General features: G+C 37.0%; 1 protein-coding gene across 1 annotated transcript in view; it reads left to right on the forward strand.

The window, feature by feature from the left end:
* COL14A1 (collagen type XIV alpha 1 chain) overlaps positions 1-26,144 on the forward strand; it is a 116,149-nt gene that overhangs the window by 64,624 nt on the left and 25,381 nt on the right. The window contains exons 23-37 of the mRNA XM_039715386.1: positions 151-300; positions 935-1,051; positions 2,864-3,010; positions 5,232-5,306; positions 6,649-6,788; positions 7,993-8,116; positions 9,374-9,517; positions 11,488-11,652; positions 13,161-13,199; positions 13,400-13,538; positions 15,794-15,936; positions 16,786-16,895; positions 18,095-18,253; positions 22,269-22,346; positions 22,604-22,690. Coding sequence (XP_039571320.1) covers positions 151-300; positions 935-1,051; positions 2,864-3,010; positions 5,232-5,306; positions 6,649-6,788; positions 7,993-8,116; positions 9,374-9,517; positions 11,488-11,652; positions 13,161-13,199; positions 13,400-13,538; positions 15,794-15,936; positions 16,786-16,895; positions 18,095-18,253; positions 22,269-22,346; positions 22,604-22,690 — 1,817 coding nt within the window. The remainder of the gene's footprint in view (positions 1-150; positions 301-934; positions 1,052-2,863; positions 3,011-5,231; positions 5,307-6,648; positions 6,789-7,992; positions 8,117-9,373; positions 9,518-11,487; positions 11,653-13,160; positions 13,200-13,399; positions 13,539-15,793; positions 15,937-16,785; positions 16,896-18,094; positions 18,254-22,268; positions 22,347-22,603; positions 22,691-26,144) is intronic.

Consider the following 26,144-nt stretch of genomic DNA (forward strand, 5'->3'; position numbering starts at 1 on the left):
TTTCCATGCAAGGATTGAGGAGAATGCCTTTGTATTTGTGTATGGTTTAAAAAAAAAAAGGCAAAACCCAGTAACTTTATGAACACTAGTAATTTTTTCTAATTTAGTGGATGAGCAAATTATTTTCTCATTTATTTCATTTTTTTGCAGCTCCTGGTCCTGCACTGGAGACCTTTGTAGGGGATGATATTAATACTATTCTCATTCTAAATCTCTTCAGTGGAACGGAGTACAGTGTTAAAGTATTTGCTTCATACTCAACAGGCTTCAGTGATGCCCTAACAGGCGTGGCCAAAACCTGTAAGAATGATTTCATGCTGCTCAGATATCTACAATCTGGTTTTCCTTACAACTATGGCTTTCTGTAATTCCCTGAATAAATTTTCATGTGGAAGACTTTACTTTGTTTTCCTGAAAAGAAAATATCTCTTTCTATGAGATTATACCAGGTTTTTAAGTGCTCTGTTGGATGTAAGCAAGACAGGAATCATAAAGCAGATATCATTTATCATCCAAAAATATATTTTCCTAGTAGTAGATATAAATTTCCTGAATGAAAACTCTATTTAGTGTATTTTTTCTAGCTCCATATATAAGATTATTTGCTTTTTATATAGCTAAAGGTCAATTTAAAATTAGATTTTGACAGAAATTCTGCTGTTAATTATGATACTTTTATACTTATTTGTAATAACTGAACTTTTTAGCAGTGTTCATTATTTAGTTTAAAGTAAATTGCCTTAAGTTCTAAACTTTTGTTTTTAAGATTCACTGCTTTTTAAAATTATTCTCTTAGATTTTCTTGATTTTTTTAAAGCAACTATGGACATTATTTGTTAAAAAATAATGGCACTTGTTTCACTAATAATTTTGTCTTTTTTTCTTGTATGTCTTATTACAGGTATAAACCTGGTTTTTTTTGTTTAATTTTCAGTGCATTTGGGTGTGACGAATTTGGATTCCTACCAAGTCCGCATGACAAGTCTGTGTGCTCAGTGGCAGCTCCACAGACATGCTACTGCTTACAGGCTTGTTATAGAGTCACTGGAGGGTAAGTTACAAATAATTTGATATGCAGCCACAGCCCAATCCAGAGAATTGTATTGCATAGAAATTGCATGCAGGTGGACCTGTAGGCTGGCTCCTGGAATACTGGAAATGATGGACAGAAGAGAGGTGTGTACACACTGCCAGTTTCAGAGTGGAGTAGCATCCCTATGTCAAACACGTTGATGGCTTGTGCATTTTATGTCAGGGACTTGGATCTCTCAGCAGAAGAAAGGTGATTACCTGAGTTTTTTACTGCTGTGGGGAACAGAAGATGGATAAGGATGAACTGAACACATCAAAGTTTGTAAATATACCACAGGCAGTAGCTCTGTATGATTAGGATAGACAGGAGAAGAGGGCCGAAAGGTAGAAAAGCTGAATGAATCCAGACCATGCCCACGGAATCAGATCAATGTCCACTTTTGTTTGTTCTCGTTCTATTGATGCTTCTTTTTAGCTTATAGTAGTAATGTTACTCATATGGATAAATATGACACAGTTCTATGCAGTCACACAAGGAGCCTTGATGCTTTTAGCAGAGCACATATAGAAGGTAATTTACAGCCTCTCCAGCCTTACTGATTCTCAGGTGTGGCCAGAAGACATTTTGTCACTCTTTGTGCAGACCAACTCTCTTATCCCAAGCAGACATCTGTAGTCTTCTGAGTGGCAGCAAATTAAAACCTTGGATAACTTGAGAGAAGTGCAGTTAATGGGCTGTGTTAAAGGTGTCATGGACAGTAACACTGATCATGTGGCAAAAAAGTCGTGACCTTTCTGTGGAATGGCAAGTGATGGTGATAAGGTTTGTTTGAAGCCCTGAAATACAGACAAGCTATTCAGATAGCAGAGATCTTGGCTCACATGAGACTGCACAGACATCTCTCTCATCTGGGAACTAGCCAACATCGTACTTTCTTCATATAGAACTGCCAGAATTGTTTTAGCTGAGCTGAAAGCACCTAAATGTGAGCAGAACAACCCAGAGTGTGAAAAAATGTTTCTTATTAATATTTATCCTGAAGGGACTTGATTGTCAAATTGGGCATATGTCTGGTTCAGGCAGTGATCAAATATTTTTAGACTTGTGTAACACTTGATGAGCATTGAGTGACTGTTTGTAATTTTTTGTGCACTCTGTAAAATGTGAGATCAGTTGCTTGTATTTCACTTCTTCCTGATGCAGATTTTAAATGGTGATAAGGTTTTTCTTGTTATTAAAACATGCCTTATGCTATTCCTGCCTTTTTCTATTGTCAGTGTATCTTCCAATTCAGAATTTAGCAGAATCAGTAAATGCTATTCTTTAATGATCTTGCAAAGTGGCTGCTAGTGAAAGCTGGAATATGATATCTAGTTCAGTCTCTTTTGTTGTGACCAGGCACATTACGTATGCTGAGAACCAGAGGCATAGACAAAGGATGCCATAGAATTACATAATGCAACAATTCCCAGTTAGACTCTGATAATTTAGGGCTAGATCCAAAGCCCATTCATGACAGTGCTAGCAATTTTTATTGCCCTCAGTGCTAGCGATTTTTAGTGCCCTCATTTTCCCTCATGGGAAAAATGAATCTTTTTTTCCTAAAGATATTTGACACGTTCCTCAGCCCCTACTTAGTGTGAATAATGAAATGTTACAGAGACCTCTGCACAGGGGTCAATTTTCAAAAGTAAGGGAGCATGTAGTTTATTAACTTACGCCAACCTCTTACCCTTCAAGTGCTGTCATGTACTCTTCTTATGATCTAAATCACATTATTCAATAAAACAGTAAAAAAAAATAATTTCATGGTTTCTTTTGTAATTCCAGATGGGAAAAAGCAAGAAGTAAATCTTGGTGGAGGGACACCTAGGCATTGTTTCTTTGAGCTGGTGCCTGGAACCAAATATAAAATCAGTGTTCATACACAGCTTCAGGAGCTGGAGGGTCCTGCTGTGAGCATCGTGGAGACAACGTGTGAGTAAAACAGAGGAGACAGAGTTCAGCCAGCAGCAATAATACTCAGCTGCTTCTTGTGTTCTGCCCTTTGCCCACACATGTCCTATTCCTACACAGTTTCCTTTAGCTGAGCTATTGATTTTTCAAGTGCAAGTACATTGTGACTCCTCCACAGATGTGCAGGATTCTTACACCACTGCTGTGAAGTAATTGTTAAGTCATGTTCAACAGCTCTATTGGACTTCTAATGAGAAAGACACAGGGATGATGGTTTAGTTTTCTTCATACAAAGTCCCACTATGAGATACTCTGAATATCTATGAATTTTGGGGAAAAATGCAGCAAAATGAACAAACAAAATTTTGTTCCTGCAGCTCTTGTTATTTAGTAAGATTAACTAGTGTTTGAATAATGTACAGTTGAATGGGACCTCAAAACGCAATTTGTTTAAGAATTTTGAAACAAACCAACCAACTGGACTTTTTAATTATTATTAGTAGTTATACAAGACAAAAAAAACCCAAAAATAATCTCACAACTGTTTATGAAGTCAAGGTCCTGTTGTCATGAATTCAAAATACTGCAAAATTAAACATGAGACTACTAGAATGAATATTTTATCTTTCTTTGAGTCCATTTCCAATCTCAGCATTACCTGTCTTCTCATAGTATATTGCTATACACCACAATACTGTTCCCTTTTTCTCAGGGTAGAAAGTGTTTCTAATTTTCTATTTTTCCTCCCACATTTATGGTTTCCTATGGTATAGGAAAAACAGGTGCATGACTCCAATTCTTCCTAGTCCAGGGCTCATTTTCTGAGCAGTTGGCATAAAGCCAAAAATCTTGTGCTTTTTGGGGAATTGTGTTTAGTGTGCTCTGCAGGTCAGGGAGCTAGGAGCCATGAGGAAAGCACACCTTGGCCTGTATGTCCATCTGAGAACGATGGTTTGTGATAATTTGTCTAAACTATTGTCTACCTTGAAGGGAAACAGTCTCCAGGGTGAGACTCAGATGCACTGAGGTGCATCTCTTTGGTGCTGAGAGCAGCCTTTCAAGTCACCTTACAGCAGCTGTGACCCCTTCTTAAGGTGTCTGGTCCTGGGTTGCTGTGGCCATGGAGGTCCTGGGCATTACTTCTCTGTAGGGTTTCAGAGTCCTCGCCCTTTCTGTTGCTGAAGCCACTGGGAAAACCACCATCAGCTACAGTGGGATGTGGACGTGTAACGAATCCTGTTTGCACTGATCTTTCCCAAATGGAAAGGCTCCTTTTCTCAGGTTGCCATATCTAACACTGCCTATAAATATAACTGAGGTGTTACAGCAAATAAGTTCAGTCTTACTTGGAGGACTGATGTTCTGTCACCTGTGACTTCTTATGCTAAATGAATTGAATAAAAATGGGGGAAAAATCCCTTGAACAAATGTGGAAGCTTTTCCTCCCATAGAGTTGTGGAAGTCAATGTGTGTGCATTTTATCTCTGAGAGGTCAGCTGGGCTGTATTGAAAGGTGCTAAATAAAGCTGTTGCATTCAGAAAAGCTGTCAATCAGTAATTGGATATTCACCTAGGTCTCTGCAAGATTGAAATACCAATATCAATTTTCAGGAGAAGAGTGAGAGACTTTCAGAAACTGTGAAGCAACTTTAGTAGAAGTTGCTGCAGGCAGCAGAGCCACAGTCCTGTTGGAGCTGGGGTCAGAGCTGTGTTTCTGTCTGGAAGCATAGCAAGGTCTTTGGCCAAGTTCAGAAAAGTCTTCATCAGGACAGACTGTGATCTGCTTTGAGTGCAGGCACTGGCTTGCTTTTCCTCTCTGTCTTTGCATTTTGGACTAAGATATTCTTCCTTCCAGGTTGAATAAAGACCTACATTCTGTTACTGAGGACTTTTATTGAGAAAAGAAAAGGACACAGACCTTTTTGAAAATGAATTCTTGGTCAAGAATAGTGCTGGCACATGGTCTGCTACCCTGGAGGATCTTAAAAAGAGGCAGTTCCATTAGTAGTTCAGTTGTATTCTTGTATCATTCATACTGCATATGCAGCCATTAATTGTTTTGCATTAGTAATATTCTCTTTCAGGTGACATTTCTTGCGTGCACTCACCTACGTTTATCTCCAATTGCATAACTAGATTAGGGATAATGAATTTTTTTCATGTGGAGATGAGTAGAAAATGCTGTTTATTAAAAATACTGGGCTTTTAAGCATGTTTGAATATTCCTTCTTTTATTCTCCAGTGCCATTTCCTACTCAACCACCAACAACACCTTCAACACCACCTCCACCACCTACAATCCCACCTGCAAAAGAGGGTAAGTGCTCCATCTCTGAGTTTCTAGTCATTTTAAAGTGTTGGTGCAATGTTTTTTTTTTGCTTCTGATGGTATTTTAGACCTGTGGGGAGCAGATCTCACAAGGCATTTGCTGTAGAAACACTGTTAAGGCAGCTGTCTTAAATTTAATGAGCCAAAAATCTGACCTCATTGTTGTACTATTAAAATTTGCTGAAAGGGTGGTTAATATATGTAACACTTCCATTTTCCACAACTCCTAAACCATACACATTTTGCAACTGAAGCAGACATCCTAGAATAATTAAACTTCAAAAGCAGCATTATTTTTAAATATGTCTACTTTAGGTAATGTGAAAAGTATGGGCCATATTCAGACTCTTTAAATGTAGACTTCCTTTTATAATTATTTGAACATGTCATATTTTGTACAGAGGCTTATAATATTTCTGTGAGAGGAGTATTATTGGTGGAGACTGAGGATCAAATACATCAGCTTGAAGTCTGTGGACCAAACTGACATGTATAAATTGAGAATTTAACCCACAAGCACAGGGAAAAAAGACCTTATATGTGGGTGTGTTTAGAACTGCATAGGAGTAGATAATGAGGGGTTTCTGTTATCCAAGGAGTAATCAAGAGAAAATGAGAAATTCAGGTTTTTATCTTCTTGTCCTATTCTCTGGGTTTAGATGAAATATGAAGATGAAATATATTGAAAAACATGACTTTGGTTTGAGACAGTTTGCTTCTGACCCCAAGCAATAGACTTGGATTTCTGTGAATTGTTGAAGGTTCCCATGAAAGAGTGAGCAATCTGTGTGAGAAAATGTACAGCTCTTGCAGTACATTTTGCACAAGAATGTGCTGGAATCAGATGGGCTGGGTGAAACCTGCATTGCTCCTGCACAGTGCAATTGAAGTGTATTACACACTGCAGACCTTAGGGTAACTTTATGATTGGAATATTTTCCAGTGGGAACCTCCACAGTTGAAATTCTGTCACCTTGCCTACTGTGTCGTGCTAGGGGTCTGGCATTGTATTAGTTCATGTGTGACTTTACTTAAAAACTTAAATAAAAATAGAAATTATAGGCCAGACTTTAAAAAACCATTGAAGTGTGCTGTGTGATTGGATTTGTTGGTGCAGACAATTCTCCCTTGCAGAGCTCAGCTGGTTCTGCACCTGCACTGAAGTCAATGCCAGCAGGTCTGTTGACTGAAGCTAACATTCAGCTAACATGTATTAGCTAACATTAAACAAGGGCTTTTCATGATGGTTGCATTTTCTTAAGTAATTTTTGAGGTTTCATGAGGAGTTGAAGCATTGCTCTAATTCCCAAATTCTTACTTTCTTCCTCAGTGTGCAAAGCAGCCAAAGCTGATCTGGCCTTCCTGGTGGATGGGTCATGGAGTATTGGAGATGACAATTTCAATAAGATAATTAACTTCCTTTATAGCACTGTTGGAGCTTTGGATAAGATTGGTCCTGAGGGAACACAGGTAATCAACATGTACAGAGAGGGAGGGTGCATGGACTTGACAGGGTATTTTAGACTAGACCAGAAGTGCATTGAATCAAGAAGTAACTGACATCATTTCACAGTTCAGTGAAAATATAAACTGCTCTAGGTCAGTATATTTTTTCAATATCTTTTTATGCACACCATATGTTAAAATTCACAATATAAATTTTGGTAGCATGAGGGCTCAGTATAATTTCAGTCTCCTCTAATTCTAATGACATTTAAGTTTATTAATGCTTTTGGTATTCACTGTAGTGTTTATTTATAAAGAAGATAAAAATGGCATTGATAAGGAAAATCAAAGGTTCTGTTATTGTGAATCACACTCTACAGAATCTACAGTGCTTGAAATAAAATTTGCAATGATTATTCCATTTATGTATTTGTTTAGAGAGGTGCTCCAGAACATATTAGTGGCAAATATGTTACTGGTTTAAGTGTTACCTGTATAATATGTGGTTTGGGATCTCATTGGGAATTAATTTTGACTAGTCCAAGCCCTGAAGAATACTTAGCTTTTTCTGTTTCTTGCTATACAGCTATTTTTCCAGAATATAGTTTATGGTGCTTCAGAAACTTTGTCACAAGTTTAAACACAATAGCTCCTTTTGAATCAGGGGCACCACTTATGGAATATGAAGATCAATATATGCTTTGTGGGTTGTAGGGGCTTAGTGTACAGTATTGTAATACAGGGTCTTAACTCAGTAGTGTCATATTGGACAGAGCCAATATTTCAAAATATATTCCCGAATCTTTCTATTTCTTGCTTCTTTCTTGCTCCCTAGCTTAAGTTACTTATGTGCAGTTATTAATTCATGGAGACTGAATTAAGTCCCAGCAGCTCTGAGTATGAATAACTGTACACACGTGAGCAGCTGTGGCCAGGATTTTGCTTTTAGGCTCGACTGAGAGTGCTTCTGCCAAAGTGGGTATTACTGCTCTCATCCTCTTTGCTGCAAAATGAAACCAGAAAGTGTTAGATGGTTGCCAAGGTTGCACAGAGTAAAATTGATCTTTATTTACTGAAAGCTGTCTTAGAGAGAAAAAAGTCTGGCTTCAATTTAAAGATGAAGCAAAGTTACAAGATAAATTCTTGTTTCAAGTGATCGGATTTACTTTTTACTTCCACAGTGGGTGGTGCTTTTGTAATTAATATTTGTAATCTTCTATGTGCACAGGTGGCAATAATTCAGTTTAGCGATGATCCCAGGACAGAATTTAAATTGAATGCATACAAAACAAAAGAGACTCTTCTTGAAGCTATTCAGCAAATAGCCTACAAAGGAGGAAATACAAAAACAGGTGAGAAAGGGTGAGATTGTAATGCAGATTTTTTCCCTGCTTCTCTAAGCAGTATTTCTTTCCCATTTGCTAAATGGTTTAATTAATCACTGCAAAACCAGTAATAACATGCTGTCTCCACACTGGAGATGAAGGGTCAGGCTCTGAAATTCGAAAGTCTTTGTAATCTGTAGTTTACACACTTCATCTCCTACTGCTGCATATTCACTCCACTGACCAACAGTGATAACGAGGATCAGGGAGAGGAGCAGGAGGGCTAAAGCAAATTAATTTGGGGGTAGTGGAAGGTGGAATGGAGACTGATATGAAATCAGCTTGGCAAGTGAGCAGAAAGCTGATAAAGGGGAGAGGGTGGGAGGGAGCTTGCAGAGCATGTAGAAAACTGGAGAGAGTGAATTGTCTGTTTGGGTATAAACCAGGACAGTTAAACCTCTGTGGGATGTTTAAGATTGGGATGGGGGAAGATGTTTGTTAAGGTTTCATTTCAATTAATCCCTTAAAATAGCTGTCTGATCTAAAGAAATTATAGATGAGGGTTGAAAGGGTTAAAATCTGTTTTAGTTGGAAACCGTATGTTTTATTATTTTCAGACTTCACAGAAATTTCTTGCAGCTGTTGCATTGCATCCAGTTGCAGCATTATCAAAATAATTTTCCATTTGCTACAATGACATTCTCAGTTGTTAGTGTAGACAGTGCCCTACAATCCAGAAAGGAAAGTTTTGTTATCTTTAACCCAGCCAGCAGCTAAACACCACACACTGCTCACTCACTGCCCACCCCTAGCCCTGGTGGGATGGGGAGGAGAACCAGAAAAGGGTCAAGCCTGTGGGCTCAGACAACAGTTTCATGATTGAAATAAAGTAAAATACAATGAAAAGTCCTTGACTCAGGGTAAGCACAGCTTAGCAACAACCAAAACATCATTATCAACATTAGCCTCATATGGAGTCCGCACTGTACTAGCAATAAAGAGGGAAATTAATTGTCCCAGCTGAACCCAGGACACCCACACAAATCATGTTCGTGATCCTCCCCTTCTGGATTGAAAAATGGAGGGCTGAAGCCATCAGAACTTGAAACATTACAGTCAAAATCAAACTTTTCTAAATCTTGATTGTAACAAATACAGAATGAACAAATTGACAGACTGCTCAGGACACAACAGATTTCTCTTTTTATATATTGTAACATGTTATATGAGAAGCCAATAGAAATCAGATTTATATCACAGTCATTGTCAATTTTTGTGTTACAGGCAAAGCCATTAAGCATGCACGAGAAGCCTTATTTACAGGAGAGGCAGGCATGAGAAGGGGCATCCCAAAGGTTTTGGTTGTCATCACTGATGGGCGATCACAGGATGATGTGAACAAAGTCTCCAGAGAAATGCAACTAGATGGTAAATTGTGTGGCTTTAAAAAAAAAAACCTCACATGTTCTTTTTTCTCATTAATTGCATCTAAAAAAGTGTGGGCATGAAGTAAGGATAGCCTTTGCTCCAGATTTTCAGTTTTAAAGAAAACAGCAATTGCTGAGAAACACAGGCTATCACTAGGATATGATTAGATATTTCTGGATATTTTTGGTGATTAATGAAATTATTTTTTATTTTGGCAGCAGTGCTAAAATACTGTAGTAGATAATGGAATTGTTCCCAGAATGAAGAAGTTGGGGAATATGATCCTGAGAATCTGGATTATCATCTATAAAGTGTAGTCTTGTGGTTGTGAGCTAATTGAGCTATTTTGTTTTCTACACAAAAGGTCCATTGAAAATTCTTATACTGTTTCTGACCTGCTCTCATGATGCACTAATTACCTCTAGGAATTTTTTTAAAGCTTCAGTTTTAGAGCTTTAAGCAGCCAAACCATGTTGTGAGTCTGAGTGTAAGAAGTGGATTAATTGTTGTAGAAATTTGTACCAAAACTGAAAGGGCACAATGTGCTGCCAAAGGATGGAAGAAAAAAAACTATCTTCCTTTTAATGTGACCTGAAGAGAAATTACATGTGTGCCTTTTATTTGCTTTTAGCTTTGACAGCTATGAAGTCCCCAGTGTAGATCACTGATTTCTGAAACCAAATGTAATTGTCCAGCTTGGCTGCCTCCTTGTTTTGTTGCTAGATGCTGAATGTAGCATTCAGCATCTAGCAACAAAAATGAGCTTCATCAATAAAGCATATGACAAAATAGTGGGCTTGCATGACCTGTTTTAAGTAGCAGTTAAGAAAACTACGTGTTTGTGAATAAATTGGAGTTCGTGTCTAAGCTGAGCAGAAAATATGAATCTCTCAGGTAAGTTTTGCAGCTGCATTATGAGCTCCTGGCCTGGGAAGTGCCTCCAGAGAGGATGGCACTCTGTGAGGGTTCAGCTGCTGGGACGTGGCACACGACCTCCCCTCTCCCATTTCCCCTGGAGTGTGCTGCACAGTGAGGGGCAGATAGGCTGGAGCAGGCACTGATGGGCATCTGTGGTGGAGGCTGGCACAAAGAGGTGCTGAGCTTGGTGAGACAAGAAGATATTGGTATAATGTATTAAGTCACAGTTTGGTTATGCTTAAAGCTCTGCAGAAGGTTATGAGTGCCCCTGGTCCTCATTCAAACTTAAAGATAATATTGCTTGACTGGCATAAATTTGTGACTGAGCCATGCTAGAACAGTATATCCATTTACCATATTCAGCCTGATGTAGAGAGGTTTTTTCCTTCATCTCTTATGAAACGGAAAATGTTGAAAAACTTATGGCTCTTTTGTTATTCCTGAAACATGTAGGGTACACTTTCCATTTGATTTAAATTTGAATCCTTTAAGTCAGGCTCATATTTTGAAAAATATTCATGCTAAATATATAGAACAGATGCAGCCAGTGCAGTTAAATTGCTGATGAAATGAGGATGCATTTATTTCAGTGTTCACTCATGAGGCAGCAGTGCCTTGAAATAATATATGTACTAACACATGGCACAGAAAAAATCTGTAAAGAACCTGCAGGAAATTAATTTCTCTACTTTGTATTTATTCTGTACTTGATACATGAATATTTTTGTGTAATACAGTATAGCATTAAATTTAAAAAGTATTTAAACATATGCTAAAACTTTAAACTACTGAGTAGTCATATATCTTCAAGAAAACGCTTAAGGTTTAACTTCAACTAATTAAGCATAAATAGCTAGAAGAAATATTTCACAGAGAATATTTTACTTTTATTTTAGATTACATAAGTGAATTTTCTCATGCTATAGGGTAATAATTAAATATCCAAGTTGGTGTTTAATCAGGAAAGGAGTCAGTGCAAATACAGTTGTGTTCATATTGTATTTCCACTCTCAAAATGAATGACTCACAGGAGTGTTATTTTTGTTTTACAGGTTTTACTTTTTTTGCTATTGGAGTGGCTGATGCTGACTATTCAGAGTTAGTTAATATTGGCAGCAAGCCCAGTGAAAGACATGTCTTCTTCGTGGATGACTTTGATGCCTTTACAAAGATTGAAGATGAGCTGATCACTTTTGTTTGTGAAACTGCATCAGCAAGTTAGTAATTTTGATTTATGCTTGTTTCTAAAATAACTGCTGAATACTGGGGAGATTGTAACTGTTAATTTTCTATTAAGACAAATTCTTGATCTTTTTAATATAATTTACTGTTGGCTTTATAATTCTAATGTTATTTCTACAGAAGATTATGGAAATGAAGGTTTTGTGACTTCAAAATAATTAATGATTGTTTCTATAAAGCCAAAATACAACCACAGGTTGTCAAAAACTCATTTCAGATGTTGTTGACATTTTAGAATCATAAAAGATAATTATATTTTATTTTCTAGGCTACTTTAACCCTCTGTAAGAGTACTGCTAGCTACATTCATTATTATTCAAATCACATGGTTAATGTATTAATAGAGATCCAATCATTGATGCTTTTGTTATGAAAGTAAACGAGTTGTAGCCTAAGCAAAAGCATAAAACATACTCAAATTCTGAAATCTGTGAGAAAGCCACACTTCTCTTTATGAAAATTAAGGAATAGACATTCCGAGCAACACTTAATGATTATTGATCAATAATTCACATGCTTTTAGGTGTGTGCCCATAATATATTTCCTTGTGTATAAGCCAGGAAGCAGGCACTGTGTAGCTGATGAGACCTGTTTGTGATTGGAAGGAGTCCTTGTGCACAGGGCTGTGAGTTATCAGGAGACTGAATTGTCAGAGCTGGTAAGCTAAAATGATATTACTTGTGAGCCACCAGTTCTGAGATTGTGCCCATGAGCTCTACTTTCAATGGTAGAGAGAATGTTAAACATTGACAATTCTCAACAGTATCATTTATTGGTCACTTGTGCTTGTTTTCTAAAAGTGGCCTTCAAATGTGAGTATCCTGGGGTGCCATTTTTGGTTGATATGCTGCTTTAGGCTTGTTGGTTTCCCAGGGCACCTTTCCTGAAATAGATCAGTGACCTTTCTTCTCTGCCTAAAGAAATGTATCAAGGAGATTTGCAGTTATTTAAAATGTGAGCACACATCTTAAGGTTTATTTTGGTCTCTCTTGCTCATGGAAATGATTGTGGAATTTGAAAAGGTACAGAGAATGTCAGCTGCAGTACTTGAACTTGAATGGGTTAGGCTGGAGAAGCTAACAAAGAATTAGGGAACACTTGGTTAAATCCCAATATGAGACACGCTTTATTTTATGCAACAGGCAATGAATTTGTTGCTGTTTTTCAACAAATTTGAAATTGCTGAAGAGGTAATGAAGGCGGGTTTATAGGGAGGATTAGACAAATTAATGGACAAGAAATCCATAAAAATATATTATATGGAGCACACAGGGAGCAACCCTTAATATCTTTGCTACAACCCTTGGGGATCCTGAGAAGCATTGACAGAATGGAGCAGAAAATGCCCAGGTTTGCCTGTCCTTCCTACCCAACCTCTCCTTTTGCTGCTTTTGGGGGTAGAGTGCTAAGTTTAAGTGCATGATTGTTCTGACTCAGTGGGACATCTCTTGTATTCTTAAATATATCTTTTTTCCTTTACAGCCTGCCCACTGGTAGTTAAAGATGGCAATAATTTTGCAGGTACAGTATTTTTGTGTTCATTTTTGTTGATAATTTATGGAATATTTTCATTACATTATTTTCACAGTACTAGGCAATATATTTCCCTTCATGTTAACAGGCAATAAAACTCTTAAGATACAATTGGCATTTTCTTTTTATGTATCCTCTGATGCAGTATTAATTTAAATTAATAAAATATGCCTTTTGATATCTTCCAGGATTTAAAATGATGGAAATGTTTGGTTTGGTTGAAAAGGAGTTTTCAGCTGTGGAAGGGGTTTCCATGGAACCTGGTACATTTAATGTTTTCCCATGTTACAGATTGCACAAGGATGCTCTGGTTTCCCAGCCTACCAAGTATGTATTCACATATAAATACTCAAAAAACACATGAAAATAATTTCTAGTGCAGGCAATTATTCATTTCAGGAACTAGTATTTTTAAGTCAGAAAAGCAGAGGTGCTAGTGTATATCTGATATATACACTGATGAGTAGGAAAACTGTTTGGTGCTCTGACCCTTCAATCAGTTTAATTCAAAAATAATAATTGTAGGTAAAAGTAGGTAAGCCCACTGGCTATTTTGGTTTTCCCACAAGCTTGTTTCAGGTTTGTGCCTGTGTAACACCTGGCAATTTCATGCAGGCCCATGTCTGGGCAGATTCCAGTCTGCAGCACTTTGTGAAGGGTGCCTCTGGAATGCAGGTTGAAGTCTCAGAGTTCAGCATGTCCTTGAAGCAAGGGTCAGAATGAGAACCTGCTCCAGCAGTCCTGTCACTTCTACGGCAGTCTGTGTCCAGGCATTGGTTACAAAGGAAGATTAAAACCTTGTGTTGAAGTGACTTTGTGTGAACCCCATCCAGTGCCTTCCTGGGAGGCAGGGCATCTTCCAGTCACAAGGACTGTGTCTTGGGAGGGCTATGGAGGAGGCCATGGAGAATCCCCTGACTAAACTTTACAGTCATTCCTCAGAGAGGAAGTGATGGAAACCCTGTTTCTTGTATAAGCAGTGTCTGTGTTGTCTTGGGTTCCTCTCAGTCCAGACCCCCACTCCATTTTAAGTAGCACCATAGAGAAGCAGTGGCTCTGATGGATTACACGTGGGATGGTTAATGAAAAATATTCTTTAGCTAAGATAAGGAAGAAAAACAGTGGGAAATTGGATATTAGCTATCATTAGAGTGTGTGATTTTCCTGTTGTGTCCCAGTTGGAGCTGTACTTCTTGGTGCTGCTTCACATTCTCCTTGTTTTGTTTCTTCCTGGGCCATGATGAACTGAAACGTTGAGGGATTAACATTTCTCACTTTCTTCCCTTTCTGCTTCTTTCTGATTTGATCTGCTGCCTTTATATGCTGTCCTCTAGCTGCCACCCCAGCCCAGTCTTACTGCTTCATTAGACTTTTACTCCTTTTCATGGTTCAGAGAGCATCTTTCTCTTGATGATCCACAGGTATGTCTGAAAAATACCACTTGGCTTTGTCACTTCATCTGTGCACTGAAAGCCATTAATTTTATTCTCCTTTTTGAGTTCTGAATCCCCAAATCTTGCATTTAACCCACCCTGCTTATTGAATTGGCTTTCATTCTGTACAATGGACACACTGTAAAGGCTTTTTTCTTTTATCTCTTGAGTTCCCCCTCTTTCTCTATGGGAAATGGGCAGTGTAACATCACATCTGATAATCTACTGAAACTGTGCAAAATATATTGATGATATATTGTGTTAAATCTCTTTTCAGCATGATTCATACTATGTGCCAGAAACACTTAAAAAGGAATGGTTCATATTTGGGAAAAATAAATTGTTTGAATAACTCTTGAGACTTCTTTCAGATCCTATTACTATGGTTTTAAATGATCAGACTAATTAACATTTAGCATACAGTCAGTTGTCTCAAAGACTTTTGTCCAAAAGCTTCACCTTGGGATTTGACAACAAAACATTAAATTCAACTTGAAGTAAGAAATAAGGAAATTTTGGGAATTATATAACATAAAGTACTTCTTTTATATCATAAACTTCCTCTCTCTTTTGCATAAATTCTAGGAAGCCAGTTTGTTTTTCAGTATGTGATCTGTTCTGACTTCACTTTGTTTTATATTGGCTTTAAAATGTATAAACTTTATTCCCTATATTTTATTAAGCTTCCTATAACAGTCTGCCACTCCTAATTTTAATCAATTTCTAATGGTTTAATGACAAAAGACATATCTATTGAGACTGGTCTTCCAAGCAATTTCCATTGTCTCCTAAATCAGACAATTTCTAAGGTCTTGAGACTGGCTATTGTTTTTTAAAAACTTTGAATAGAATTAATTTCAGCTTTACTTCCTGACCTCTGATTTGATCTTCAAATAAATTAAAAAAAAAAAAGTTAAATTTTAAGGTCAATTTTGTAAATTTCAAGGGAGACAATAACTTCTACTTTCTTCACAAGCATACTTTCAGAGTTATCAAATTGAGTAGATTTTATAGACTCTTATATCGCTTCTCAGTCTTGATTTATCAGTCAATATACAGAGTAATAGAAAGCATGTTGAGTGAAATTCTGATGAGTAAATCAGCAGATTTGATGTTGTTTCAGTTTCAAAGACGTTATTTCTCTTACAGGTATTTGCATCCTGAAGGTCTCCCTTCTGATTACACCATCACGTTTCTCTTTCGGATACTGCCGGACACTCCGCAGGAGCCCTTTGCTCTGTGGGAGATTTTAAACGAAGCATATGAACCACTGGTTGGAGTTATTTTAGACAGTATGTGCTTTGTGTTTTATCAGTGATTTTAACTGTACAAATGATTAATTCTGTGTCTAGTTTTATTATTGCCAGTGCTTCAATCTGCTACCAGAACAACCACCTGAATCTGGCAGGGTTTTTTTTTAATCTAATGCATGGTTTTTAGATTGAGTTTAACTGAGTTTAATTTGGAGTTAGAGTCAAACTTTGAGTCAACTGCTTTGAACTGGATTCCGAGAATCTATACTAGATGCAATTTAATGTGATGTGAGGTACTCATCTGCTTTTAAGATTTCCAGTGCTTTGAATCTGATGCTGATCAAATCTGTCTTGATATAAGCCAGTGGTTCTGGGAGCATGTGTAGAGGAAATGCAGTCTGGTGAAAAGCAGAGTTAGAACCACAGACATGAGCTCTTGATGGCTTTTCATTTCTGCTTGGTTTTACTTTCACAGTTGTGAAACAGGGATTATAATTTATGAGGTTTTACTGTTGAGAAGATGAAGCTACTGTGATACCTGTTCTTGATAGCTGCCAAATTGTCACCTTGAAGTAGGTGGGAATTAGGTATTTAGCCAGCTTGAGGAAGGGTTTTTCTTGTCCAGCTCTCACAGAGAGCAAATGAAACAGTAGAACCAGGTAGGCATGGGTGAGGCAGACTCAGAGCTGCTGGTCCATCTTTCCTGTCAATTTGATATATATATTTCTCTGATATAACTTGCTACTTCCAGGTCAGTTTGTTGTTTATGAATGTGTTTTACTAACATTTGAGGCGTCATCTTTGGTCTGCTTTGTTAAATGCAAACTGACTCTTTCAAATATTGTATCAGGACTTTAACACAGAGCCCTTAATTTTGATCTCACACAGATGGTGGAAAAACTCTGACTTTCTTTAACTATGACTACAAAGGAGATTTTCAAACTGTAACTTTTGAAGGTCCTGAAATAAGGAAGATATTTTATGGGAGTTTTCATAAGGTTAGTAATGACAATAGGGAAAAAAAAGCACTCTGAATAAAACTTGTGAGTTTTTTGTGTTTCTAAATCATGTTTCATGAGGTCAATTACTGCCAAAAAAGTGTATTTTGCATCACCTACCTTACTGTCATACATCTCTTTGCAGTATTAGATTAACATTAAACAAATCATATTTTTTATCATGAAGCTGACGTGTTAAATTTTCATCTCGTACTTTTTGCCTGTGTTTTACAGTTCATTAAAAAATACATATCTTGAAAAGTAATTTAGAAATAAATAAGATTTTCCTTTTAAGATTTGGATTGGCAGTGTCACTCAAAATAAAATGTCCAGAAAAAAAATTGTTTTTTCATCAGTTCTAATTTTAAAATATATTTTAAGAGCTATGCCACGTTGAACTTTCTTTTGTTATTTGAGAACTTTTAACATTCTTTCTGAAAGCAGGTGAAGCAGTGCTGGGATTGTAGCACCTATTTGTTGCAGAGGGTAATTTTGTCATTGAGTTTTTCCTGCTGTTTGGATCTTTCCTAAACAAAACAAACAAACAAGCCTTGAGATTTTGCACATGACAGGACACTTGTCCTCCCTACTGGGAGTGGCTCTGCTGCATCAGTGAGGGACAACAGTGTGATCAAGGCAGAAGGAAAGAATTTAGTTGTTGTGCTCTGCTTTCTGTGCTGCATTTGATGTGATTTGATTTTTTCAGTGTAAAAACTTCACTATGACAGCTTTTGCTGTCAATGTATAATTTACAAACTAAATTTTACTGCTTAGTTTTGGCTTTTGCAAGTGGCTGGCTATAATGGTGAAATCCAATGCTCTGTACAAGGAATAACCACATAGATCAAAAGATCTGTGGGATCTAAGTGGTAAATGAACATTGTGCAGATATTCTGTTGGGACAAATTATTTATTTATTGAATAAGTTATGTAAGTTGCCAATTTCTTTGCAGATGTTCCAGAAGTAGAAAAATAAACCAAATTCATTAAACAGATTACAATCATAGAATAATTCAGGTTGGAAGGGACCTCTAGAGGTCATCTGGATTATTTGCTTTGGAGTGTTCTTTGAGTTTCATTAGCAAACATGGAGTTAGGAGCACATGTCAAAAAATGCCCCCCTTTTTCCCAATGACAGAGCACATTTATCTCATATGCTCCTTTGTATGTTAAAGCATCTTCTCTTCTCTTTTGCTCAGTTGCATGTTGTCATCAGCAAGACCACGGCCAAGATAATTATTGACTGCAAGGAAGTGGGTGAGAAGACCATTAATGCAGCAGGGAATATTAGTTCTGATGGCATAGAAGTGCTGGGGAGGATGGTGAGATCCAGGGGACCAAGAGACAATTCTGCTCCGGTGAGTGGAACAGGAACAACTCTTTCTAACACTTAAAATATCCTAAAAATCAAAATTTTTGGGAACTTTGCAGTTAGTTTTAACTTGAAGCCAAGTGAATTCATATTTTAGATAGTAAAGACCCAGCATTTCAGAAATTCTGCAAAAGCCTCTAGTAGTTGTCAACTTGGACAAAATCTGGTTTTTATTATTTTAATAAATGAAATAGTAAGATCATTATTGTTGTAATTTCATTTCTAAAACATGTGTAAACACAGTTGATACATTCAGATATTACTTGTGTTCCAGAAATAATTACATAGAGTAATATCATGTATAACTCATGTGACAGGAATTATTTAAATTTTTGTTTCTAAAATTTTTCATAATTATTCCCCATGTCTGTTATTCTCTCTGATTCTTTGTCTGCCCCTTAATTCACTGTCTGTTCACTAAAAAATTTAACTGGTTTGGCACAGGCTGTTCCCAAAAGCTCCCATCTTAGTATACCCAGCTCTTTTATAATATAAGACATTTTAGGTGAGAAAGGTCTCCCTTCTCCCCCAGTTTAAGTGCTCATTCATTCCTCTGAAATTATTCTCCTAGAAGCAGTGATTTATTATTCTTTCTGCTTGACAACCAATGAGTGTCTTTCAGTTTTGTTTTGTTTTGTTTGGGGGTTTTGACTTTTTTTGTGCGTAGTAGTGTTTGCTAATTTTCCTTGAACTTTCTTGACCCTAGAATGAGTTTAGCAGAGAATGTGAACCTTGAACCAAGGATTGACTTGAATAGGAATGAGGTTTCAAATATGTATTTACTTGTTAATGTATGAAAATACTCTTGTTTAGTAAAAAATAAGCCCTCAGAATATGTCTCTGTATGAAAAGAAAGAGCTTTTAGGGCCCAAATTGATGGATAATAATTATATGAAGCCTGGAAAGACAATTACACAGAGAAACCTTTGTAGTCACATTCCAATAGAAACAGAAAAAGGCAGACTTAGGAAATCTTGGAATTAGAGAAGCCTTTGTGGAAAAAAATGTGTCTTTTGTTAGAACCTAGGAATCTATAAAAAAAAAAATTCAGACTGCCCACTCACTGAAAAATTTGATTTTGTTCAAATGAACTGTAAAGCTGATGTAAGATTAGCAATGTGTAGATGAAGATGAAAATTCTTTAGTAGGATTAAGCTGTCTTCTAGTATTACCATATATACCAAATTAGAAACAAATCAAGAAAGCACCCAAATACCATTCTCTGAATCTCCATTCTGCACAATTTATTGATATTGAGCAGTACTTCTTTAAATAGTCACATTTAAGACTATTTAAATGAGACAGACAAATGAGTTGGTTTCCTACTCCAAAATTTGGAGGACATCAAAGGAATCTAGAAGGAGGCAGGATAGAAGTTCTCAGAACAGTTACTAAATTAGTAGATGTCTTAGTTTTAGACATGCTTATTATATAAAATAAAAGTAAGCAGGCAGTTACTTTGGAACAAAATTGTGGATGTTATGTTCTAATTGTATTCACATGGAACAGTTCAACATTCTTGGAATGTTTTTAGTGTATTTTTAAAATAAATCAATACAGAGCAGTCATTTGAGTTTTGCCAGACATTTCAATTTTGAGGAAATATAATTGCACCAGAGTTTTCTTTCCCATCAATATATACAGTGTGCAATGGTAAAATGAACAGGCAGAGATGGATAGATAGATAGATAGATAGATAGATAGATAGATAGATAGATAGATAGATAGATAGATGGATGGATGGGTCAAAAAGGAAATGAGGCTCAAGGTGCCTAACCCTTTTAACACTCCTGAATGAGCCATCTCAGGATTGAATTGTCACCAGAGCAATGAAACCTGACTGGGACCTGCAGCAGCAAGTAATGTTTTCTATTCCTTCAGTGGGATTTAATGAAAAGTCCAATTTTAAAATGTTATCTGCAATTCACAGACCTTGTCTTTATTGATGTTTCCTCCTCTTTGAACCTCGTTTCCTTGTGGTATAGGTACTGTTAATGGTATTGTCTAACATGGTCTGTTGAGAAATTTGCAGAGCTGTAACCTGGTTAGATGAGGACTTTTCCACCTTACTGATTCTGCTTGTGGGGCTGAATATTTAGAAAGCAAAATCGCTATGAATGCATAGACTTATGAATAAATGTTTAAGAGTAGCAAAGAAAGCTTTGTTTTGGATTTTAGCTTGAGTCAGAGCAACCCACATGACGTTTTTACAAAAGGCTACTGAGTCATCCAGCATTTGGTTGGTGAATACAGCATTTCAGAAAATGTCTGTTTGCATTTTAATTTACACCAACATACTTTATTCCTATGGATGTCCACATTTCCTAGTCCAGACAAATACATGTACACACCTTTATGTATAAATGTTTTCATCCTGCCATTGAGCAGGATAACAGAGTAGCTGGGGATGGACTGGATGATGGAACGAAATGGCAATGCAACTTAACTTCTGAACCTAAGGTGCTCTCTACAGAACTGGCTCTGGTGTTGCTGCACCCCATTTTTGTGGTGTCTGATTTGGTTAACAGCAGTCTTGCAAATGCCCAGATTCCTGTGTCCCAGAGCAGTGTGTGCCTGAACTTTTGTCTGCTGCTGCACTAGTGGGGCCTCTTGGAATTAGGAGCTTTGGGGTGTGCAGCAAAGAGGGAGACTTAAGTGGCTCCACGTGGAGCCAGCTTCCATTTGACACAGGCATGGACAGAGACCTGCTGGACTCAGGGTGGGTCTCCATGGAGCCAAACTGAGAGTGCAGATGCTGCCTTCATGCTGCACTTCAGCTGTCTGAGGTGGTTTGCATGGTGCCAGCCCATTGTGTCTGCATCTGTACTATAGCAAATCTACAAACCTGCTAATGTGCTGGCAGATGAGAAAAATGTCTATTTATATGAAAGTATGCCTTTATTTAAAAGATAATATTTTACTTTTATAAGAAAAAAAAAGGAGGCAAAACCAAAGGTGCACATATGTAGTTCATTTTAACAGCTTTAGAAGCAATGCAGTCATAAGAAAATTTTAAAATTCATTCCTCTGTTCTGATCTTAAAATAATGCCACTGAAAATAATGGGAACAAACCCAGCATTCTGTCTCTAGCAGTTCCTCGAATTTTTTAACATGTGGGGTTAATTTAATGGGATGTTCTGTTCCATACCATTCTCTATTCAGCATGCACATAAACAAGGCATGGACAAAGAATAGAAATAGTAACAGAAGAAAGCATCTCTCTAGACCCCTTTGTTCAGCGAGGCCTGTAAAGGAGATAATTGGTTTTACCACTGAGTCCTTTTTATTATATTGTTTCTGAGTATCTAGCAGCCACTATTTTTAGCATATGTCTGTGTTCTTGCAGATTAAATTCTTGTCCAAACCATGTTCCCAGACCCGTGATGGGAATTTTCTTTTCTGCCCAATGTTGTCACATGGTGGGCAAGCTTTTCCCCATTCTTAAGCTATCATTGCCTGGGGATAATATGGGTAAGAGAGGGCATATTCTAAAGTAAAATTAAACTGGAAAAATGAGAAATATTATTTGTGGCTCAGCTCCAGTATAAGTAATAGCCTACAGAAGACCTTGTCCCAGATAAAATCTGAACAGCAGACCAGAGGGTCAAGAGGAATTATTCAGAGAAGCTAAACTCTCTTTTGCCTGACTCTTGATGTCTTTTTTGCTATAAAAAGATACTCAACTACACCATTGGACAAAATAAGGAATGTAAGCAAGGAGTGGGGGAAAATTCAACAAATGCATGCAGTATTTAACCTTGAACAGCTTTACTCAATTCATGCAATGTCTGATAGCTCAGATGAGTTGTTTGGACACACATTTGGTAGAAGCAGTGGATTTACCATTTCAGTGTGGTATTTGTGGCTTGCTGCTCAAAGTCAAAAAGCCTTTGTCTAATCTGAGTGCTTGAATCAAGTTGGGTTTGCTTGCTGATGGCTCCATTTTGCACTGATCTTACCTTTAACAGTCATATTGTACATCACCCTTGTTTTGAAACAGCTGCAGTTACAGATGTTTGACATCATTTGTGCTACCTCATGGGCCAATCGAGACAAATGCTGTGAACTTCCTGGCTTGGTAAGAAACCTCTTTCAATAACTGCAGAATTTACCTTTTATTTTCTACTTTGTTGAGACAAATGTTTTATTGGAAATGGATGCTTAAAAGTTTTCGAAAAAGCTCATCTCTGCTTGGATTACTTGCTTACTATTGAAATTCAATTGGACATATTTTTCTAAATCAAGTGGGTGCTTTTGAGTACTGTGTCTTAGATTGATAAAATACCTAGCATTTGAAGTTCTGTACATCATTCTTCTATCTTAACCTTTTCATAGAGAGATGAGGAAAACTGCCCCGCCCTTCCTCATGCTTGTTCCTGTTCAGAAGCCAATAAGGGTCCCCTGGGACCTCCTGGACCACCGGTAAGGTTTTATTCAGCTTTGTACTGAACTGTACACAATAGTCCACCTTTATTTCAATACTGTGAATATACTGCCATTGTATAACTAATAAGGTTAAATTACACTTTCAAGTGTTGGTAAAGAGATAAAATTCTATTCAGTTTTTGATGAAGATGCTATGAATTATGTAAGGAAGGATTATGCTGAAGCAGTTGGGGTATTCCTTAGACCTGGAACCCTTTTACATGTCTGTAGCATTAGATACCTCATAGGTAGTGCCTTTTATTTTCAAATTTTTAATCACCTCTGCCTGTCTACTCTAGCAGGTGTGTATTAAATATAGCTTGGAGTTTAGATTTCGGAAATGCTCAGTTTACAGAATTCTTATCAATTAAAGATATGGAACATGACAATGCCACTTGTGTAGTATGTGATGAAAGAAGACTTTTCTGTCTTAAAATGCCTACCTAAGTAAAATATTTGCTGGAAAGTAGAACTGGAAGTACAGGTTCTTCTGAGAGTTCTTAGATAGGCATCTAATAGCCATGAAGGGAAGAAATAATGAAATAATCTGCCTTTGTGGAATGTTGAATTAAATTATTTTTTTTTTTAAATTTTCCAGTGAATGATGAAATATACACTTTTACATATGCTTAGTGGTGTTGTTTTGATGGCACTCGGCCTACCTAAGTAAAATATTTGTTGGAAAATAGAAATGGAAGTACAGGTTCTTCTGTAAGAGAGTTCTTAAAGGTAGATAGGCATCTAAGAGCCATAAAGGGAAGAAATAATGAAATAATCTGCCTTTGTGGAATGTTGATTTTTTTTTTTTTTTAATTTTCCAGTGAATGATGAAATGTACACTGTTACAACTTTTACATATGCTTAGTGGTGTTGTTTTGATGGCACTCATTAAGAGTTTGCTGTGCAGGTGTTAAGTAAGTGTGTGTCTAAGTTCCTTGTCTGGAACTAGATAGTCTCTTGTAGAAGACAATTATTTAACTTTCCCTCTGTGTCAGTATAGTATCTTAGATGGAATAAATCTCCTTTCTCTTTACTGACTTGTGGAAACTCAGACAATGCATTAGCCCAAACACTGGAGATTCAGGCCCACTAAATTTTGGGAACTCAATTTTGCATCCCAAGGCTGTTTTTTATCAATTTAGAAAGGCTCTGTGGTTGTCCATTATTGATTTGGTTTGACAAGAATCCTGACTGGGAAATTTGCTGAATGGTCATGTTTTTTTTCTGTTACAACTAGATAAATATAATTGGTATCTTAGAGCTGCTTGCTGAGTGAGTTTGAGATGAGGCTCTCTTGTGAAAAGTTTGAACTGCATATTTCTTGGCTCCTACTGTGTCCTGGATACTCCAAGAGTGTGTTGTTAAATGAAAGAAAGGGAAGAAGTGAAGGGAAATGTTTTTGGTGTTAAAGTACACAAATTACATGAGATGCATGTTTAACAACAAAATTGACTTGCACAGAAGGCCTTCAGATCATAGGTCCTAGCAGACATTATCCTCCTGACAGCTCAGAGGGTGTTCTTTCTGCAAGAACTGTTCTTCAAGCTCTGGTACAAAAAGCTGGAAAGAAATTCAAGAGGAAGTTCACTTAAGAGCTGCATCTTAAACAAGGAGAAATTATTCTGTTCTCCTATTCGAATATAGGTTATTAAATGAGTATGGATTAAAGTTTTAATTCCCACATTTTAGCATCCAGTTTCCGTTCTGTAAAAAATGGGATAATTCACAAAAAAATGGCACTTAAATTGAGTAGTTTGACCACATTTCACAGTAAAATGAAAAATGTTTGAAAATTATTTGGCTGGAAGGATGTCTATTACTATATTTCAAAAGATATATGGATCAGGAATTGCTAAGGCTTAACCCAGTAGTAAAATAATGTACTTCTATATATTACATTTCGGATTAACCGTGTTTTGAATAGCATAGTGCCAGACAAGAGGAAGCTTAAAAATCAAGCAGAAAAATCATCACTGCCAAGGCAGGGAAATATGTGATTCTAGAACTCAGCCTGTTGTAAGTGATGCTTTTTTGTCAGACAGTTAGGTGGTAGAGCTCTGGAAAAAAAAAAAAAATGAAGTCAGTGTTCATCTGTGCGCCAACCAAAAGTCAGAAAGTCATATGTGCTATGTCTGGTCAGGAGAGCTCCAAGTCATTAAAATGTCATGTGACTTTTCTCCAAGCCAAGGATTCTTCTGTTTAAGAGATCAGGATCCTACCATGTAGCCAGTTTTAGACATTAGGCTAAAACCACTCCAAATAAAATGCTTCCCTTTGTTTGGGACAGTAGCTCTAGAAAGAATTTTAAACTTTTTAGAAAATACATCACTTCAGGTAAGACAAAGTGTTGTTTAGAGTTAAGATGATCTGACAATTTTCATCATGGGATGCTATTTTTACGGCTTCATTTTTGGCAGAATTTAATCCTGCTGTCTGAAGTTCCCTACACAAAGTAAAAATGAGATAACATAGAAAACTAATGCCTGCATTTGAAAGCAGTGTCACAGAACTGACAAAGGGGAAGGAGACAAAATTGTTGAAGGATTGGAGAAGTTTAATTGCCAAAAATAAAAAAGCTTTCAATGCTTCATAGGTTTTGATTACTAAAAGAAATGAGGAAGTGTCTTGATAACAGTAGATTAAGACCTGTTTCTGGAGAAAAGAACTGGCTGCTAAGAAGTTATTCAAAATAAGGGAAGGCATAATATGAATTGGCCACAAAAAGAAGAAGCACAAAAAGAAAAAATTGAAATTAATCACACAGGCTTAGTAGTGCTGGGGAATAACCACCAAAACAAGTTTATGAAAAAGGTGAGGGGGCCTCTTCTGATGTTTTCATCTTAAATAAATGTTCTTCTGGAAGTTGTGCTTTTCCCAAGCAAGATTACTGGGTTCATAATGTGGACAAGTGTACCAACTTCAGCGTGAATCTGAAAGCACATCATTTAATGGCTCCGCATCAGGCTATTTCTAAGCATATATTCTTAGTAAAAATGCAATGCATTTATGAGAACAAAATGGGGAAAAATGTGATTGTGTTTATGTCAAAAAGTTGCAGTTATTGTGCTGAGGAATTTTTTGATCTCAGAGTTAGGAGTAAGGCAGAGGAAGGAGAAAGAACAGCAGACTGGAACGCAGAAATATGAGTATCTGGAATTTTGCAACTGGCAATTGGAACTTGGTTCCATGGAGAGCATGGGATGAGATTTTAGGGTTAGAGCTGGCCGTGGTTCAATGAGTTGTGGCCACAGAGATGTGGGACGGAAGAGAGAAGCCTGAGGGAGCTGGGAGAGGTAGTGGAAAATTGTTCTGTGTTCATGCATGTGAAGATCATGTCATGACACCTTCATTGAAGAGCAAAGGTACTCTGGGATTTCCAGACATTTCTGTTATTTCTCCTATTTAAAGTCTCATAGATACTGCATATAATCACATTTTCTATTCTATTCTT

This window comes from Passer montanus, unplaced genomic scaffold (genome assembly GCF_014805655.1).
Source record: "Passer montanus isolate IOZ18808 unplaced genomic scaffold, ASM1480565v1 scaffold33, whole genome shotgun sequence".
Classification (NCBI taxonomy): domain Eukaryota; kingdom Metazoa; phylum Chordata; class Aves; order Passeriformes; family Passeridae; genus Passer; species Passer montanus.